Source organism: Lagenorhynchus albirostris, chromosome 6, assembly GCF_949774975.1.
Source record: "Lagenorhynchus albirostris chromosome 6, mLagAlb1.1, whole genome shotgun sequence".
Classification (NCBI taxonomy): domain Eukaryota; kingdom Metazoa; phylum Chordata; class Mammalia; order Artiodactyla; family Delphinidae; genus Lagenorhynchus; species Lagenorhynchus albirostris.
The window spans coordinates 3,475,345-3,494,013 of NC_083100.1; the positions used below are offsets into that span (position 1 = coordinate 3,475,345).

The following is an 18,669-nucleotide window of genomic DNA, read 5'->3' on the forward strand; positions in this document are numbered from 1 at the left end:
ACTTTGGCAGGCAGATGGCCCGATCTGAACTCCAGAGTGTGGCAATAAGCTATAGAAAGATGATGGGCTCTCTTTAGTTGAAGGATTTTGAAGGGGGGGGGGGCTTGAGACACTCTACCAGCAAGCTTAGGTGCTCTGTCTAAAGGATGTTTGCCCATGAAAGAAAGTCTAGAAAATCCAGTTTACGTTCTGTCCTGGTTGTCCCACTCTTGATTCAGAAGCTTTACTTATTTATTTATTTTGCCCCAATACCTCTGAAGATTCTGGTGAGCAAATCCAGGTGGAAATGGGAGAAAAACAGAGAAAGAGAGAGAGATGGATTCCCTTTCACACATGAGTCTGCATTGGGAGCATTTAAAGATGGAAAGGATTTTCCTGATATGATATTTTTATGTTCCAAATCTGCTGTATCTAGAAAATTATTTGTCATAAACCCAATGAAGGCTGTATCTTTATGTGATGACAAAATGGAAAATGGTTTCCAAAGGAAGTCTGGGTGATGATGATGACTGCAAATTACTAGGGTGATGAGATACAGACTCTTAGATCCACCAGTCGCTGACATCACAGATGGGTAGCAAGGTAGATCCCACTGAAACATAATCAAAATAGTTCTAAGAACCGTGTGTGCTGAAAATAATGTTCACATGACATGCCATAGCCTCCTATGTCCGTGTTTTCTGTTGTCTGATCACAGCAGATTGGAAATCACTGACAGAGATCCTGACCCACAGACCGATACTGGACACTATTTTGGGTTCTAACCCATAAGCTCAAATTTAATGAAAAGAGAATCTAATTAGAGCATGTCTATGTGTCAGGTGGATATCCCATATCAGCCTTTGTCACTAGAGACAGATCCATTTTTAAGCAGAAGAACAACAGGACCATATTTTCAGTAGTTCTGTTTATAACAATTTGAAAACACTGTCTGTTCTCCTAGAGTGGTTGCCACCTGATATAAGAACAGGACCCTCTGCGCTTTTCCTTGGCCTGCTTTGTTGAGGAAGCATGATGTTAGGTTGGGCAGACCGATCTAGTTGTCCTAATCCTGTGCATAGATGAAAGGGGGCATTTGAAAGGCACCTGGTGTGGGTTTTCTCTTCCCTTGCTGGTGCAGTGATACCAGATGAATTTTGTGAACTCCCATTACCAAAAGCTGGTGGTTCTGGGCTCAGGTCAGTTTGGTGCCTGTTGTGTTCTTGTCCCTCACTGTGTCCTAACTCTCCTTCCTCGTAGAGAGCAAGCGAGATGTCCTGTTCCTCTTTGATGGCTCAGCCAATCTCGTGGGCCAGTTCCCTGCCGTCCGCGACTTCCTCTACAAGGTCATTGATGAGCTGGACGTGAAGCCTGACAGGACCCGGATTGCGGTGGCTCAGTACAGCGACGATGTCAGGGTGGAGTCTCGTTTTGATGAGCACCAGAACAAGCCCGAGATCCTGAATCTCGTGAAGAGAATGAAAATCAAGACGGGCAAAGCCCTCAACCTGGGCTATGCCCTGGACTACGCGCAGAGGTACATCTTTGTGAAGTCCACTGGAAGCCGGGTCGAGGACGGAGTGCTTCAGTTCCTGGTGCTGCTGGTGGCAGGAAGGTCATCCGATCGTGTGGACGGGCCAGCTCTCAACCTGAAACAGAGCGGTGTGGTGCCCTTCATCCTCCAGGCCAAGAACGCAGACCCTGCCGAGTTGGAGCAGATGGTACCATCCCCTGCCTTTATCCTGGCTGCGGAGTCTCTTCCCAAGATTGGAGACCTTCAACCACAGATTGTAAACCTCTTAAAATCGGTGCAAAATGGGGCGCCAGCACCAGGTAAGGCATAGAACTTCTGGTTGCTTCTGCAGCCCAGTTGTCCCATGCTTGAGTCGATGGTAGGCGGCTGGCTCCTGGTCTCCGGGTAGAAGCCCTCCTTGGGTTTCCAAGAAAGATAGGTGATTTCTGCAGGAACAATGGAATATGGCTTTTCTTTCCCCGAGGTGACTCTCTAACTGCTCTCTAGGGCAAAACAGGAGAATCAGGGTGATTATTTTTAAGGACATTATAAAATTTAGCTATATCAGTGGTTAAAAAAAATCCTTTTTTTAAAAAAAACACAATTTTTACTATATATATAATAAAAGCCATATAACACGGTCACATTAGAGCTAACACGGTTTTCATCTTCATGTAGTTCCCCCATTTCTTATTTTAAGTGGGTATCCCTGTGTCATAATTCATTCTCTGCATTCATGAAAACCATAAAGCATGAAGAGAGGCAGGCACATTCCCATTACAAACGCTGCATTAAAGTTTCTCAGTACTCATCTTTGTTACCATGACTTCATGCTTAACCACTTTGCATTTGGTGATAAAACTGCAGCAAAAAGAGTAATTAATTTCACATATAATCCCTTTGATTGAAAATAGAGCACCTAGAGCTTCTCTACATTGACTGTTGAGCACGTTCGCTGTGGGTTTCGGGTTGTAACCTGGACATCTGGGTTACATTTTCCCCCATTTATCCGCTGTGACTTGCAGTACATCATTTGAAACCTCTCATCTATAAAGTGCTAACGATTGTGCAGACTCCACCGACCATGTCTCTCTCCCTGCTCCCAACATTTCTTCTTGAGGACAACGTTGAAACTTAACAATACTGTTCAAACGTGGAAAAGTTCTAAAGTAAAAGGGCTATATCTGTATGTATTGGTGCATCAGTTTCCTAATCCTGCCTTAATAAATTACGATAAATTTAGTGGCTTAAAGCAGAATGAATTTACTATCTTAAGTTTTAGCGGTCGGAAATCCAAAACCTGTTCTACTGGGCTAAGATCAAGGGGTCAGCATTGCTTTCCTTCTGCAGTTTCTGGCCAATTACCCACTTCCTTATCTTTTCCAGTGTCTAGGGGCTGCCTGCATCCTTGGTCCACGGCCCCCTCCTCCATCTTCAAAGCAGATCTTCTCATATCTCTGGCCTCTTGTTTCCATCCTTACCTCTTCTCCCTCTAACTCTAATCCTCTTATCTCCCTTTTATAAGGACACGAGACTGATCACACTGGATCTACCTGGATAATCCAGGACAATCTCCCCGTGCCGCTAATCCTTAATTTAATCACACCTGCAGATTTTCTTCCATATAAATTCCAGGGATTAGGAGTTGGACATCTTAGGAGTTACTCGGTCCACCACAGATTGGTATGAAATTATCCCTATTGTGTCCCGTGTGAGTCACAGAGGCTGTCTTCCTTCTAGTTTCAGGTGAGAAGGATGTGGTGTTTCTGATCGACGGCTCCGACGGTGTCAGGAACGGCTTCCCGCTGTTGAAAGAGTTTGTCCAGAGAGTGGTGGAGAGCCTGGACGTGGGTGCGGACCGGGTGCGCGTAGCTGTGGTGCAGTACAGCGACCGGACCAGGCCCGAGTTCTACCTGAATTCCTACATGGACCAGCAGAGCGTCGTCAGTGCTATCCGCGGGCTGACGCTGCTGGGCGGGCCAACCCCCAACACCGGGGCCGCCCTGGACTTCGTCCTGAGGAACATCCTGATTGGCTCCGCTGGGAGCCGCATAGCAGAAGGCATCCCCCAGCTCCTGGTCGTCCTTGCGGCCAGCAGGTCTGGGGATGATGTGAGAGGCCCCTCGGTGGTCCTGAAGAGGGGAGGGGCCGTGCCCATCGGCATCGGCATCGGGAACGCTGACATCACCGAGATGCAGACCATCTCCCTCATCCCGGACTTCGCGGTGGCCATTCCCACCTTCCGGCAGCTGGGGACCATCCAACAGGTCATCTCCGAAAGGGTGACCCAGCTCAGCCGCGAGGAGCTGAGCAGGCTGCGGGCATCTGTGGTCCCTGTAACGAGCCCGGGTACGGAGCGGATTCTTTGGCTCTTCATTCCTTGAAATATCTGGGGCTACTTGTTTGGACTGTGTGTTACAAAGTATTCTCAGTTTTGTTTCCTCAGCTGTAGGGAGTGAAAACCAGAGTTACGCGAAGAATCAGGAACCACGTGGGCTTGGTGCCAGAAATGGCTTGGGAAGATGCTAAGATTCATGTTTTTGGCCAAATTCAAGTCTCAAAGATGGGCGTAGGCTTGGCTTTCAGCTCAGACCCCTAATTCTGCATAAAGGCTCTGTATAACCAACCGAAAAGAGAGGCCATCTAATTGATAGTTCCAGTTCAATGCCGGGTCCCGGCTTCCCCTGGTCGGTCCAGCTGGCCGCCTCCTGTGATCGAGGAGGGAGTTTGACCACAGGTGGCCTATCAGGCTAGAGCACAGTCTCTGAAACATTGTTATTTCCAGACCCAATGTGTCAAGATTGCTTTTTTGTTTTACATCTTTATTAGACTATAATTGCTTTACAATGGTGTGTTAGCTTCTGCTTTATAACAAAGCGAATCAGTTGTACATATACATATGTTCCCATATCTCTTCCCTCTTGCGTCTCCCTCCCTCCCACCCTCCTTACCCCACCCCTCTAGGTGGTCACAAAGCACCGAGCTGATCTCCCTGTGCTATGCGGCTTCTTCCCACTAGCTAGCTATTTTACGTTTGGTAGTGTGTATATGTCCATGCCACTCTCTCACTTTGCCACAGCTCACCCTTCCCCCTCCCCATATCCTCAAGTCCATTCTCTAGTAGGTCTGTGTCTTTGCTTGGTGCAGAGAAGTAAGTGTCTTAACTGACAGAAAGGCCACCTGGCTGTTATGACCTCGGCTTATTCTATCTCCTCCTTCCTGTTCCCCTTTCCTAGGCCTGATACAATGAACTGGAAAGTGGAGGGAACCTTACTTGTCAGAAGGAAGGGGGCTCAGATAGACCCACCCTTCCCAAAATGCCCACAGAGCACCTGCCCTCCCTGGACACTCGGGTGGGGAGGGCACAGTGGTGAACAGGCACATGCATCCTCACTCCCGTGTGGTTCACATTCTACAGAACCGTCCACATCAAGGCTTGGGGAGGGGAAACTAGGAAGGGCTCGCGGGGAAGGGGGAGGGAAGAGTAAAAGCAAGTGAGAGGAAAGTCGATGTAGGACACAGTGCTGTTTGGGTGGGTGAGGGAGGGAGGGTGACTGGCACGGTGCTGCAGAGAGGGATTGCTTCCCTCGCTGATGTCCACGCAGAGTGCAGCTCGCCCTGCAAGCCTTCCCTGGAATGTTCTAGAGGGCTTGCCATCAAATAAATTTGGGAAGGCAGTGGGATAAATGAAGTGAGGGTCTTTTTGGTTTTGGTTGGGCCCTCATTGATATGTGTTGTGTATCCCCAGTACAATAAGGGAACACAGCATTTCCCAAACTTGTTTGGCTGCAGCAGTCCTTTTTCTTTTTTTTTTTTTTTTTGTTTTTACTTTATACTGGAGTCTAGTTGATTTACAATGTTGTGTTTGTTTCAGGTGTGCAGCAAAGTGATTCAGTTATACATGCACATATATCTATTATTTTTAAAATTCTTTTCCCATTTAGGTTATTACAGAATATTGAGTAGAGTTCCCTGTGCTGTACAGTAGGTCCTTGTTGGTTATCTATTTTAAATATAGTAGCGTGTCTATGTCAATCCCAAACTCCCAATTTATGCCCCCCGCCATCTTTTTTTACGGTGCATTGGAGGTACTGGTACTCCCAGGAAGGCACTTCAGAAATGCTGTCATTGTGTGTGTGCAGCTCACTTATACACAAAAGCCTATGTTTCTACAACAGTACGACTCCTGGTCTATCGGCTCTCCCACTCTTCAAGATGACTGTTTTCTACCTTCTCCTTCTCCTGCTTCTTCTACACTTCTCTTCCCTCAGCTTACTCTGAGCTGGTGATCCTGATTCCCATTTCACTGAGAAAATATAAGTAAATTGGAAAAGAACTTCCAGAAGCCTTACTGTCTGTCCCAGCATCAGTGTCCATGTCTCAGCTTCCTCTCGTTACTTGGGTGAACTGTCACTGCTTCCCTGGGCAGCCTCACCACTTCCCTACTCAAGGGTGTCACCTGCAACTCTCCTCCTCTCTCCTGCATCATCAGTTCTCTGACGTACTGGGTGATTCCTTTCATGATACAAATGCAATGCCTTTTCTTTTCTCGTAAAAACTCTCCCTTGATGCCCTGCTCCCACCTGCAGCAGTGCTCCAGGCTCCTTTATAAAGTGCTGCTGTCTACAATTCTTCTCTGGACACACCCTAACCTGTCGTTTGCTCTCTCTGCTCCACAGAAGGTGCTCTGGTCAAGGTCCCTCCATCTGGCAAATCCCAGTAGTCAGTTGTTGGGCACTGTCCCACTTGACCTATGAGTGTCATCTGTCACAGGTTCGATCCCCTCCTTCCCCAAACCCCATCCCCACTCGGTCTAGACCTGGCTCCTGCGTGTCTAGGTTCTTCCTCCTGCTGACTTACTTTTCCTTGCCGTTTGCTGCTTCCTCCTCTTCCCTCTGACTTTTAATCACTGAAATGCCCAGGACTCTCTCCTGGGACTGGTATTCTAACTCAAATAGTCTGAATTAGGATACCTTACCGGTCAGGTGGCAATTCTCTGACAAATTGGGAGGCTGTTCATTAACACTAAGAATTTGGTGTCGGTGAAGCTGAAGCCCTATGGTAACGTTTGATTCACAGGTGTCGGCGGCAAGAGGGACGTGGTCTTCCTCATCGATGGGTCCCAAAGCGCCGGCCCCGAGTTTCAGTACATCCGTACCCTCATCGAGAGGCTGGTTGACTACCTGGACGTGGGCTTCGACATGACCCGGGTGGCCGTCATCCAGTTCAGCGAGGACCCCAGGGTGGAGTTCCTGCTGAACGCCCACTCCAGCAAGGACGAGGTGCAGAACGCGGTGAGGCGGCTGCGGCCCAAGGGCAGGAAGCAGATCAACATTGGGGGCGCCCTGGAGTACGTGTCAAAGAATATCTTCAAGAGGCCTCTGGGGAGCCGGATTGAAGAGGGTGTCCCTCAGTTCCTGGTCCTCATTTCTTCCGGGAAGTCTGATGATGAGGTAGACGAATCGGCAGTAGAGCTCAAGCAGTTCGGTGTGGCGTCACTTACCATCGCAAGGAACGCAGACCAGGAGCAGTTGCTGAAGATCTCCCTGAGCCCTGAATACGTGTTCTCAGTGAGCACCTTCCGGGAGCTGCCCAGCCTGGAGCAGAAACTGCTGACACCCATCACAACCCTAACCTCCGAGCAGATTCAGCAGCTCCTGGCCAGCACGCCCTACCTTCCTCCAGGTAAGGTTGGGCGTTTCTTGTTCTTTGTTGTGTCTTTTCAAAAAAATATAAAAAATAACAGGCTCTAAGGCCATGGTGCTCACAAGTAAAATTAAAATAACGGGACACCTGAGATTGAACCAGCTGGGTCTATTGCTTGTGGCAGGGAGGAAGGACACACACGCTGGTGAGCCACAGGGCATCTCAGCGGGAGGGTGTTAGGAAGGGCTTATGATAGGACTTGAACTCATCATAGATGGCTTGAGGAAATGGGACTTTGCCCCGGATCGAATGCTGTCGAGAAGGAGTAATTTTATGATTGGATATCTTACCAAATCTCACGGCTAACGCTGAAATTGATACAGAAGCAGTGGTCACACCTATGATCCAGGATGGGGAGTGTCCGGTGATTTTTGTTTCCTTTTTGTCAGTGTTCAGATATGATCAGGGCATGGCTGTCTCTGATACTGATGTTCTGTGAAATCTTTTATGTGCCACTGGAGAATCCAAGTCCTGGCTGTGTATGCCTGGCCAGCTTTTCTCTCTCTCAAGATAGATGGTTCAATTCCATGACCTGCTCAGCTTTTGCTGTGCTATGTTTCCACTATAAGTAGCCAGTGATTTATGAGGCAAATGTTGAATTTGTTGAGAGGCAAGATATGAGCTATTTAATAAATGGCATCCAAGAAGTACCTAGAATTCTAATCAATAGGAAGCCATGGCTCATCTTTCCTAGGACTTTTGATTAATTTTATAGTTAAAGTTTATAGTTAAAAATGGATTCATGCAAAGAAAATAGGGGCATAATAGTGAAAATAAAAACTTCGTATAAATGCTAGAGATATGTGAGAAAAAGAAATACTATGAATCAAACACCAGGAATGATGGCGTGGCCTGCTGGAGCGAGTTGGGATTCTCTGGGCTGTCACTAGCTAAGTGGTGGCCTTGGATGAAGTGAGGGCCTTTGTCCTCAGCTGTCTCTTTTCTTGCACAACAAAGATGTTGATGCTGGTGATCTCAATCCCTTCTGGTAGTAACAGTTCGTGATTCATAGATTATGGTAACCCAGGATTCGTTTCTAAGTGCTGTTTATATTTTTGAAATGAGTTGTAACCCAGACGCCAAAGCCAAAATTAAAATTGAGTAAACCCAGAAAGAGAAAGTTTTGGAGAACTTAAAATATTTCAAGAAGCAGAAATTGTTTTGATGCAAAAGGCCCAATTTGTAATGATTGATTAAAAAAAGCCAAAGAGATAAACACATGCACATCGGCTTATAATTTTCATGTCAATTGATATTTTGGTGCAACATAGAGCAAAGTTCAGAAACGAAACCAGATGCGTGCCAGTCTTGTACTGAGTTTTCCTTTTTCCTTTTCATCCACAGCCGTGGAGAGTGATGCTGCAGACATCGTCTTCCTAATCGACAGCTCTGACAGTGTGAGGCCAGATGGCATTGCACACATTCGGGACTTTGTTAGCGGGGTCGTGCGGAGACTTAACATTGGCCCTAATAAAGTGAGAATTGGGGTCGTGCAGTTCAGCAATGATGTCTTCCCAGAGTTTTACCTGAAGACCTATAAATCCCAGGCCAGCGTGCTGGATGCCATACGTCGCTTGAGGTTCAAAGGGGGGTCTCCGCTGAACACTGGCAAAGCTCTGGAATTCGTGGCAAGGAATTTCTTTGTCAAGTCTGCCGGGAGCCGGATAGAAGACGGGGTGCCCCAACACCTGGTTCTGTTTCTGGGTGGCAAATCCCAGGACGATATTTCCAGGTATTCCCAGGTGATAAGCTCCTCGGGGATTGTGAGTTTAGGGATAGGAGACCGAAACATCGACAGAACGGAGCTGCAGACCATCACCAATGACTCCAGACTAGTCTTCACGGTTCGGGAGTTCAGAGAGCTCCCCAACATAGAAGAAAGGGTCGTGAACTCCTTTGGACCCTCCAAGGTCACCCCTGCACCTCCAGGAGTGGACATGCCCTCTCCCTCACGGCCAGGTATGAGCTGTGGTACCCGTGACGGCAGAGCGGGACACCAATTTTTTTTTTAATTGAAAAAAAGCAGTTAGCATTCATTTTAATAATTTTCTTCTCTGAGGGTCATGGCTGCCATACAATTAGAAACTAAATACGGGAAAAATAATTGAGTTGAAATTGTAGGAGGAATAGAAGGAAACGCATCTCAGAAAGCATATGGTCATTGATTCTTCCATGAGCTTCCACGAGGCTAATCATAGCCCCATTGAAAGGTTCTATAAAAGTGCATTGAGGGTTAGCCACAGACTCATTGGCTCTCAGAATAAAATGGCATCTTTGAAGTTGTTCAATCTACGCCCCTCCGAACATGATTGGAAGTCAGCCTCTCTCCTTGGTGGGGTCCTGGTCCAGTCAACCCTCTTTCTTTGGACTGGTATCATCGGGAATTTAGAGCTGTCCACCTATAGCTTTGACCTCATGCTCCTGGGTCTGACCTTTGGGGCTGCCAAGAGCAAACGGAGTCCCTCCACCAACCCACGTCTTTCTTAGCTCCTACCCCAGGTGATAGCCCCTCAGACATCTGGAGCAAATGATTAGGGCTGGTTTTCCATGGGGCATCTGCACTCCACTTAGCTCTTTCTTGTCTTCCTTCTGCGCTGGTGGTGGAATATCTCACAGTGCTCCGGATTCCCTTCTCTCTACTCCAGTCTTAATCCCTTGATTGGAACCAGGGAATTATCTCCAAATGTCATTGAGTGTCACAGGCTCCAGCAAAGCTCTTGGCATGCTGGCTGGTGATCCTCCAAAGGTGCATGGAGTCTGCTTCCCATTTTCCAATCTGTTTCTCCCAGCCCTCCCTTTCCCCGTCTCTAGCACAACTCCCCCAACTCCTTCCAGACACTATCATTTATTTTTGACCAGGAGGAAAGTGTGTAGTGGCATTTCCTAAAACCCCTGATATCACGGACTGTTGAATCCATGGCATAATCTCATTTTGCACGGGATAACTGGGACTCAGTTCCGCTGAGTTTTCATGTCTCCTTTCCTTTTGTTTAGGTGATTTATCATTTATCACCTAAACGTGTTTTGAGGACTGTGAATTCAGGAACTCTAGAGTCATGGAACAGAGTCCAAGGTGTCCACTGTGAATGAATTACAGGAATGCCTTATTTTAATCATTTTATGTTTTGTGTTTTTGCTCTGGATATAGAAACCAAATTTCTCCTTTTTTTTTTTCATTGTAATCGTCTTTAGAGAAAAAGAAAGCAGACATCGTGTTCCTGTTGGATGGTTCCATCAATTTCCGGAGGGACAGTTTCCAGGAAGTGCTCCGTTTCGTGTCTGAAATTGTGGACACGGTTTATGAAGGGGGAGACTCCATCCAAGTGGGGCTGGTCCAGTACAACTCTGACCCCACCGACGAATTCTTCCTGAAGGACTTTTCCACCAAGGAGCAGATTATTGATGCCATCAACAAGGTGGTCTACAAAGGGGGGAGACACGCAAACACCAACGTGGGCCTGGAGCACCTGCGGCTGAATCACTTCATACCAGAGGCAGGCAGTCGCCTGGATCAGAGAGTCCCGCAGATTGCCTTTGTGATCACCGGAGGAAGGTCGGTGGAGGACGCCCAGGAGGCGAGCCTGGCACTCACCCAGAGAGGCGTCAAAGTGTTCGCGGTGGGCGTGAAGAACATCGACTCAGAGGAGGTTGGGAAGATCGCGTCCAATAGTGCCACGGCGTTCCGAGTGGGGAGCGTCCAGGAGCTGTCGGAATTGAGCGAGCAGGTTTTGGAAACTCTGCATGATGCAATGCATGAAACCTTATGTCCTGGTGTGCCTGATGTTTCCAAAGGTAATGCCCTTTAGGTGCATATTTTCAACCATGTCCTGTCGATGTTGGTGAGTTACCTGTTTACCCAGATCCCCAGCGCTGGCCTCTGGGCTCCTATAGCATCTGGTGTGTCAGGCATTGACTTACATCCACGTGGGTTGGGTCCTGGTTGTCATCTACCACTGTGATCGGATGTGGTTCCAGGATAGGAGTGGATGTCTGTCTTTTCTTGCTCTTACCAGATTTACTCCCCATCCCCTACTCTTTAATCCCCTAAATAATTCAGACTGATTGATGCCTGTTTCTGTTTGTAGGTTTATCAGATCAATTATTTGAGATCAGAGGGTTTGTGTTCTCAAGTGTGTTTAGTCTAAAGCACAAACTCGGGATGCACCTAGATAGACACTGACTGTATACGTTGCCAAAGTTGATTAATATCAGGAAAGCAAACGTACTGAATGGCAAACAATTTTGGCTCCGAAGAGTCAGTGTGAGTTCTCCCAGTGAGAGAGGCAGATCTAATTGCTTCTCAGAGCTCACGCACAGAAGGTCCCATTTTGCACATGAGCGTGGCGTCCTGGTCCACGCCCCGAGCTGTGCCTGTAGGTTGAACACATCTCGGCAGCTCGACTTCGAGCTCACGGCCTGCTTTTCCCTTTACAGTCTGTGACCTGGATGTGATTCTGGGCTTTGATGGTTCAAGAGATCAGAACATATTTGTGGCTCAGAGGGGCTTTGAGTCCAAGGTGGACACCATCCTGAATAGAATTAGCCAAATGCAAAGGATCAGCTGCAGCGGCAGCCAGCTGCCCACGGTGCGGGTGTCCGTGGTGGCCAACATGCCCTCAGGCCCCGTGGAGGCCTTTGACTTTGCCGAGTACCAGCCAGAGCTGTTTGAGAAGTTCCAGAACATGCGCACCCAGCACCCCTACGTCCTCACTGCGGACACGCTGAAGCTCTACCAGAACAAGTTCCGGCAGGCCTCGCCAGACAGTGTGAAGGTGAGGACGGCTGCCTCGTTTCCGCTTCCTGGGCCATCTCTGGGTTTTACTGGGCAGGGGCAAACCTCGATGCCCGGAAGCCCCCTCCCCAAACGGTTCTTCTATAGATGCTCTTCATGTTTGATGGGGTTGGTGATGCCTGTATGTAAGAGTCCTTTATTATCAACTGGGCTGAAATGGAATATCTTCTTCTAGTTTTACTAAAGCTCTAAAAAAAATCTTGGAAATCAGTAATTAAGCTCGAATGCATTGAATTTGTGAGTAATTCATGTTTAATCATAGTCCTGACCATTAAATGCATTATGTTCTCTATTTGTATTTACTTTTATCTCTCTCTTTCTCTGTATTGGTTCATACACACACACACACCCACACACACACGCACGCACGCACGCACAATCAGTTTGCTAGGGCTGCCATAGCAAAGTTCCACAGGTTGGGTGGCTTAAACAACAGGAATTTATTCTCTCACAGTCCTGGAGGCTGGAAGTCTGAGATCAGAGCGGCGTCAGGGTTGTTTTCCTGGAGGTCTCTCAACTTGGCTTGGAAACGGCATCTTCTCCTTCTGTCACCACGTGTTTTTCCCTCTGTGTCCTAATCGCCTCATCTTAGAAGGACACCAGTCGTATTGGATGAGGACCCACTCTAATGACCTCAGTTAACTTATTGGCCTCTTTAAAAGTCCTATTGCCAAACATGGTCACACTCTGAGGCACTGAGGGTTAGGACTTCAAAATATGAATTTTGGAGCATGGGCTACACAAACACACACGCACGCATGTACACACCCACGCATACGCATAATTTCTAGAAACTACATCTCCTAAATAAGAGAATGAGATAAACTTTTAATTTCCATTGTTGACTGTGCTTTTTAATAAATCAAGTCCTACCCTATACCCATTTACTTTATACCTCATTTATTGCACAGTATCAAGGAACTATGAACATGGAGTGATTGTTTCTCAACCTTGGCCCCCAGTTTCCTCTGCTGTAAAGTGGAGGCTTTGAACTGGCTAATCCTTCTCTCAAGGGTCTGTGAGGTTTCTTTTACTTTTGGCTGGCGCTTGACGTATCTTTTATCTTCAGGTGGTCATTCATTTTACTGATGGGGTGGATGGAGATCTGGCTGATTTACAAAGAGCATCAGAGAAACTCCGACAAGAAGGTGGGTTCTGGGGCTTTCTATGGGAGAAGGAAACCTGGGTGAGGCAGGCGCACTGCTGGGCTAGAGAGAAACAACTCCACCAAGGGACCCTCTGGGAGAGCGGCTTCTCTTGGAGGACACCTCATCCCGGCATCTTGGTCTTCTGTCGCCTGCCTGGGGCTACAGGATGGGGCAGCAGGGATCCGTACTTACACAGACAGCTCTATTACCAAGTCCTGGCACAGACCCCATGGGGTCTCAGGCTCATTCCTGTGGTAGGACATCTAGAAAGCATGATGCTTTTGTAAAAGAACATGAAGTTTGGATTCATTTGGCTGTATTATATAAGCTAGGAATTAATTTTATAGCAAAAAATCTTGCTGTATTTTCCATTTGCAGTTATCACAGCTCAAAAATACTCCAACGTTAAGAAAAGATACACTTTCACATAAAATTTGGAAAGCATACTTTCCAAATTTAAGGTGACTGGTTTGCAGTGATACCTGTTATCAGATGTACTATTTGTTCATCTGCTTTGGAATTTGGTAGCACTGGCTATCAAAAAAGTGGATGTCAGCACTAGAGGTTTAAGGAGAATTTGTTGAAGCAAATTTATCATAAGAATGTTCTATTTATTAGCTTGCTTTTCCAGAGCAATGGAGATGAGACTGCTATCATCTGACTTGGGAGATGTGGGATTTCAATTCTTCCCACAGCATACCTGTGTTACGTAAGACCAGAGCTTGAGAATTTATGGATGAATAAACTTCATGGTGGTGTTTCCTAGAGTTACATGAATCCATTTACTTACTGACAAATCAGAAGCAATTGCTCAGAGGAGTCCAGAGTTCCAGTATTTCAACTCTTCGGAGCAGCTAATCTGTGTGATTAAGCAAGTTTCAGTTAAAGGCCAAATTTTATACTGAAGTTTTCTTTAAAAAATAAAAGAGAGTCAGGAGGAAAAGCACTGAGGCTCTTGAATGGCTAGGTGAGGCTCCTTAAGTGTACCTGTCCCCCCAGGCGTCCGAGCTCTGATCTTGGTGGGCCTTGAACGTGTCGCCAACTTGGAGCAGCTGATGCAGCTGGAGTTTGGGCGAGGATTCACGTACAACCGGCCCCTGAGACTGAACTTGCTGGACCTAGACTATGAACTAGCGGAGCAACTTGTGAGTGTTTTATGTATCTACACACAAACTGGTTTAGATAGCACAATAGTGGGCATCTCAGGATAACGCAGTCCGTCATCACCAGGCAAATGGAGGAGAGACCGCTGGGTGGGCAATTTAATTCATGTAATTTACTTGGGACCTACTTTGTTGCCATAACATGAGTCCTGGAAATGGAGCTATCTGAGAACTGGAAAGACGGCCACCGGGGCATGGGTGTCGAGGCAGCTGTCGCCTTAGAGTTTCCTCTGCTCCCTTTAAAGAGACTTCTTTTCATTTATAAGATTGTTGAGAAGCCATAACATTGAGATTTGACCCTTCCCTCTGTAAACAGGAAACAGGGAAAACAAGAATATGCAGGAAATGAAAGACCATTTCTGGGTGGAAAGGGGCTTCCGTTGCCTTCTCTTCTAGTTTCCTTTGGAGCAAATGAGGGCTCCCCATAGGCTTCCTAATTCTCTTGGGTTCAGCCTCTCAGCAGGTGGGGTTAACGCCTGGGTTTGGGGGTGAGGCTGGGGGCTTTTGGGACGTGAGGGGCTGAGCGTTCAACTCAGAGGTTCTTTGGAGGAGGCAGCGGTGCCCTGTGGGACAAGCTGACTCCCTCCGGCCCTCCAACCTTCTTCCCAGGGCTGCAATTCGGATTTTTTTATTGAGTGGAAGGAACTTGAGTTAATTGACAAACCTAGGGCATGGGAGAAAGTGAAAGCTCTAGGAAATTCACTGCCAGAAAAGGCATTGACCATCATGAGTTTGGCAGGTAGGAATGTACTTTGGGTGTGCGCTTTCCCGCATAAGGCCGGGGGCTGGGATGGGAGGGAATGTCCGGGGTGTCTGATGGGCGCTGGAGTCATTGGTGACTGGCGGTGCGGTGCTTGTGGCTCAGAGGCAGGGATCCCACCCCGCAGCTGCTCCCAGGCTTCCTCCAGGCTGACGCCATGTTCCGTGACTCTGACCAGGGTTCTGGGGAAGGGCATACGGTCTCTGCTCTGAAACCACCTTCCATCCTGGCCGTCTGCAATGGTTTGTCAGGTTTTGCTTTCTGGAGCTTAAAAATATGTAAGCTGGGCTTCCCTGGTGGTGCAGTGGTTGAGAGTCCGCCTGCCAATGCAGGGGACGCAGGTTCGTGCCCCGGTCTGGGAAGATCCCACACGCCGCGGAGCGGCTGGGCCCGTGAGCCATGGCCGCTGAGCCTGCGCGTCTGGAGCCTGTGCCCCACAACGGGAGAGGCCACAGCAGTGAGAGGCCTGCGTACCGCAAAAAAAAAAAAAAAAAAAATATGTAAGCTATACTTAACATCTGAAGCTTGAATATCTATGTTGGAAACTTCTAGAAATAAGGCCCAGCCTGAGGTGACATTGTGAATAAGATGCATTATCTTTGGTGGTTCTTCAGAGTCCATTTGTGACACTGTATCACCCACCCATGGCTAAGCCTTCAAGGGAGTTGCCGTAGGAGGTGACTATCTCTTGCTGTGGAGGCCGCAGTCCTCAGACGGCACATTTATGCCTTTTTTCTAGACATTTATTGAGATCTGAACTTCGTTTTTTGTCTTGGTAGGACAACATTGCCGAGAAAGCCTGCTGTGGGGTTCCCTGCAAATGCTCTGGACAAAGAGGAGACCGCGGGCCCATTGGCAGCATTGGGCCGAAGGTACGGTGGTATTACCCTTTTCTTACGCCTGAGACTAGATTTCAGAGCCGTCATTACTTTGGCTGGGGAATTTCTCTGCTATGATGGTGGGGAGATGGAAAAGGGAGGAGAAGGAACTAGCTGTGCTGTAGGACAGATCTGAGGTGCAGACCTTGTCCCTGTGTCTGCTCCCTCCTCCCTTTCCACTGGGTTCTTTTATGCATTGGTTCTTCATTTTATAAAATTATGTTAAGACCAGTGGTATCATTGACTGGCAGCCTCACTAGGACGGCCAGCAGGAATGCTTCCCATTTGCCTCTAAGTTATAGGAAATGCACAGGATTTCTTGGTAGATCAAGAGCCTTAAAGATCCTGATAGAACAATTGCACTGAAATAATGAGTAGGAAACCGTCACGTTCCAGGGACACCGAAAGCACCGCTCTACCAAATGAAGGGGGGTGAAGAGATGCTTAAATAGGAAACAGAGAAAACCACAGCATTTAACCAAGGAAACGATTGACTTTCTTCTAGGGTATTTCTGGAGAAGATGGCTATCGAGGTTATCCTGGTGACGAGGGTGGACCTGTAAGTAAAGGTTGTTTTATTCCTTAAATCTTTATTCCCTCCTTGTTCTTTACATGTTGGGATTGAATTGTGGGGCTCCTCATCTGTTCCGTTTCCAGTCGTTTCCGTCAGAAAAAAATTACTTTCTAAACAACTTGACTCAGATTTCTACACGATGGAGACTAGTCTGAGAATCTGAGGATGACAAGTGTGGGTAGGAAGTGCAGGTTTTTACGTGTTCCATCTCAGAGGGAGGGGCTAAATGGCTCCTGAGACAGAGGACCACTGAGGATGGCAAACCCAGCATCTACCAAATTCAGACATCCAGGCAGAGATGAGAGGCCGCTGGAGCCGGGGTGCAGGGGAAACCCAGTCAGGATTGCAGCGGTGACGCCCTTTGAGGGCAGCCTCCCAGAGGGCAGTTGCCAGTACGGGTTATCAGTCACCAAGGGGTCCATTTGAGGGTGGGTAGAGCCTGAAGTGGGGCCTTCGGGAAGCAGAATCCTGCCCAGAAGTGGTTTGAGAACTTTTGAGACACTAGAACAAGGCCCAGCCCTGGGGTGGGGAGAGAGGGCCCCAGCGGGAGGAGTTGAAGCCCCCAAGGTCCCGTCCGGCAGTGCCAGGTGTCAGGGTTGAGCCTGGACCCCATAGAAGAGCTGGGAACCCAGGACCATGGCCAGCCCTGGGGTGGGGAGAGAGGGCCCCAGGGGGAAGAGTTGAAGCCCCCAAGGTCCCGTCCGGCAGTGCTGGGTGTCAGGGCTGAGCCTGGACCCCACTGGAGAGCTGGAAGCCCAGGACCATATGGAGAAGCAGCCAGCCCGAGGGTTCTCCACGGGCCCAGCCCCCACCCAGACCCAGTACCCTGAGGCCTGCTTATCCTCCGCCCACCAGGAGGTGCCCCAGACCCCACTCCCTCCAGGGGAGGGAACTGCAGGTTCGAGGCCCGGTGCAGAGGTCGGCCTGCGGGGCCCGCGGGCGGGGATGCTGGAGGCCCCGCCTGGCACATCAGCCCGCCAGCCAGTGGACTGCTTCCTAATGCACGCCTTTCACAGAGCTCCCTACTCAGTGGAGACACGTGACAAGAAGCCCCAACTCGCAAAATGCCTCTGTTTCTCCTGACAGGGTGAGCGCGGCCCGCCTGGTGTGAACGGCACTCAAGGTTTCCAGGGCTGCCCCGGGCAGAGGGGCATAAAGGTACAGTGACCCCCATGTGTGGGGAGGGGACCATGGCACCGGGCCCCAGCGGGGAGAGGGCGGTCGGTGGCGCGTACAGAAGGGGGACACTTTCTCCAGTGCCTCCTGGGGAAGGAAGATGCCTGCCCCAGCTTCTCTGCTCAGCGCTGGCAGCCAGTGGCCTCTCACAGAGGCAGCCCAGGGCCTGGCGGGTTCAGGAGCGCACACCGTGCCGGGAAGGGAGCCTGAGGTTGGAGAAACAGTTTCGTATGGCAGTGTGAAGCAGTCAGGACACACTGATGAGCACAGACAGGATGTGGGCCAGGGCAGAGAGAAGGCCGGTGCCCGGCAGCTTCAGCCCCTGGACCTGGGAGGAGTGAGGGAATTGGAGGGGGCCAGAGACAGAGGGAAAGGACTCATGTGCTGGAAGGTTCTGTGTGTGACATACTTGGAGTCAAGGGCTGATGAACTTTCTCCTCAATTTGCTGCCGTTTGAGAGACAGGCCACTGCAATGTTATAAAGGGGCCTCCTCGGAGCTCCTGTTCCGGGCCTTCACGGCCCAGCCCTCCTGCCAGAGAGCCAACACTACCCAAGTGCTCAGGTCCAGGCAAGTTAGTTTTATGATCCCCTCATGATAGAGAGAGAGCTAGCCAAACAGACGAATCTCTAACACTGAATTTTCAGACACTGACTTTTCTTTAATATAAATTTATTTTATTGATTTTATTTTTGGCTGCGTTGGGTTTCTGCTGCTGTGTGCAGGCTTTTCTCTTGTTGTGGTTCGCGGGGCTACTCTCCGATGCGGTGCGTGGGCTTCTCACTGCGGTGGCTTCTCTCGTTGCAGAGCACGGGCTCTAGGCGTGCATGCTTCAGTAGTTGCGGCACACGGGCTCAGTAGTTGTGGCTCGCAGGCTCTAGAGCTCAGGCTCAGTAGTTGTGGTACACGGGCTTAGTTGCTCCACGGCACGTGGGATCTTCCTGGACCGGGGATCGAACACGTGTCCCCTGCATTGGCAGG

The 18,669-nt window shown here is 48.9% G+C and overlaps 1 protein-coding gene across 2 annotated transcripts in view; it reads left to right on the top strand.

Moving 5' to 3' along the window:
- Positions 1–18,669, top strand: part of COL6A3 (collagen type VI alpha 3 chain) — an 85,794-nt gene that overhangs the window by 30,892 nt on the left and 36,233 nt on the right. For both annotated transcript variants that reach the window (XM_060151766.1, XM_060151767.1), the window contains 11 exons: positions 1,240–1,812; positions 3,233–3,841; positions 6,572–7,177; positions 8,543–9,157; positions 10,391–10,990; positions 11,633–11,970; positions 13,060–13,138; positions 14,138–14,283; positions 15,841–15,933; positions 16,445–16,498; positions 17,600–17,671. In XM_060151766.1, the coding sequence (XP_060007749.1) occupies positions 1,240–1,812; positions 3,233–3,841; positions 6,572–7,177; positions 8,543–9,157; positions 10,391–10,990; positions 11,633–11,970; positions 13,060–13,138; positions 14,138–14,283; positions 15,841–15,933; positions 16,445–16,498; positions 17,600–17,671 (3,785 nt within the window). The remainder of the gene's footprint in view (positions 1–1,239; positions 1,813–3,232; positions 3,842–6,571; positions 7,178–8,542; positions 9,158–10,390; positions 10,991–11,632; positions 11,971–13,059; positions 13,139–14,137; positions 14,284–15,840; positions 15,934–16,444; positions 16,499–17,599; positions 17,672–18,669) is intronic.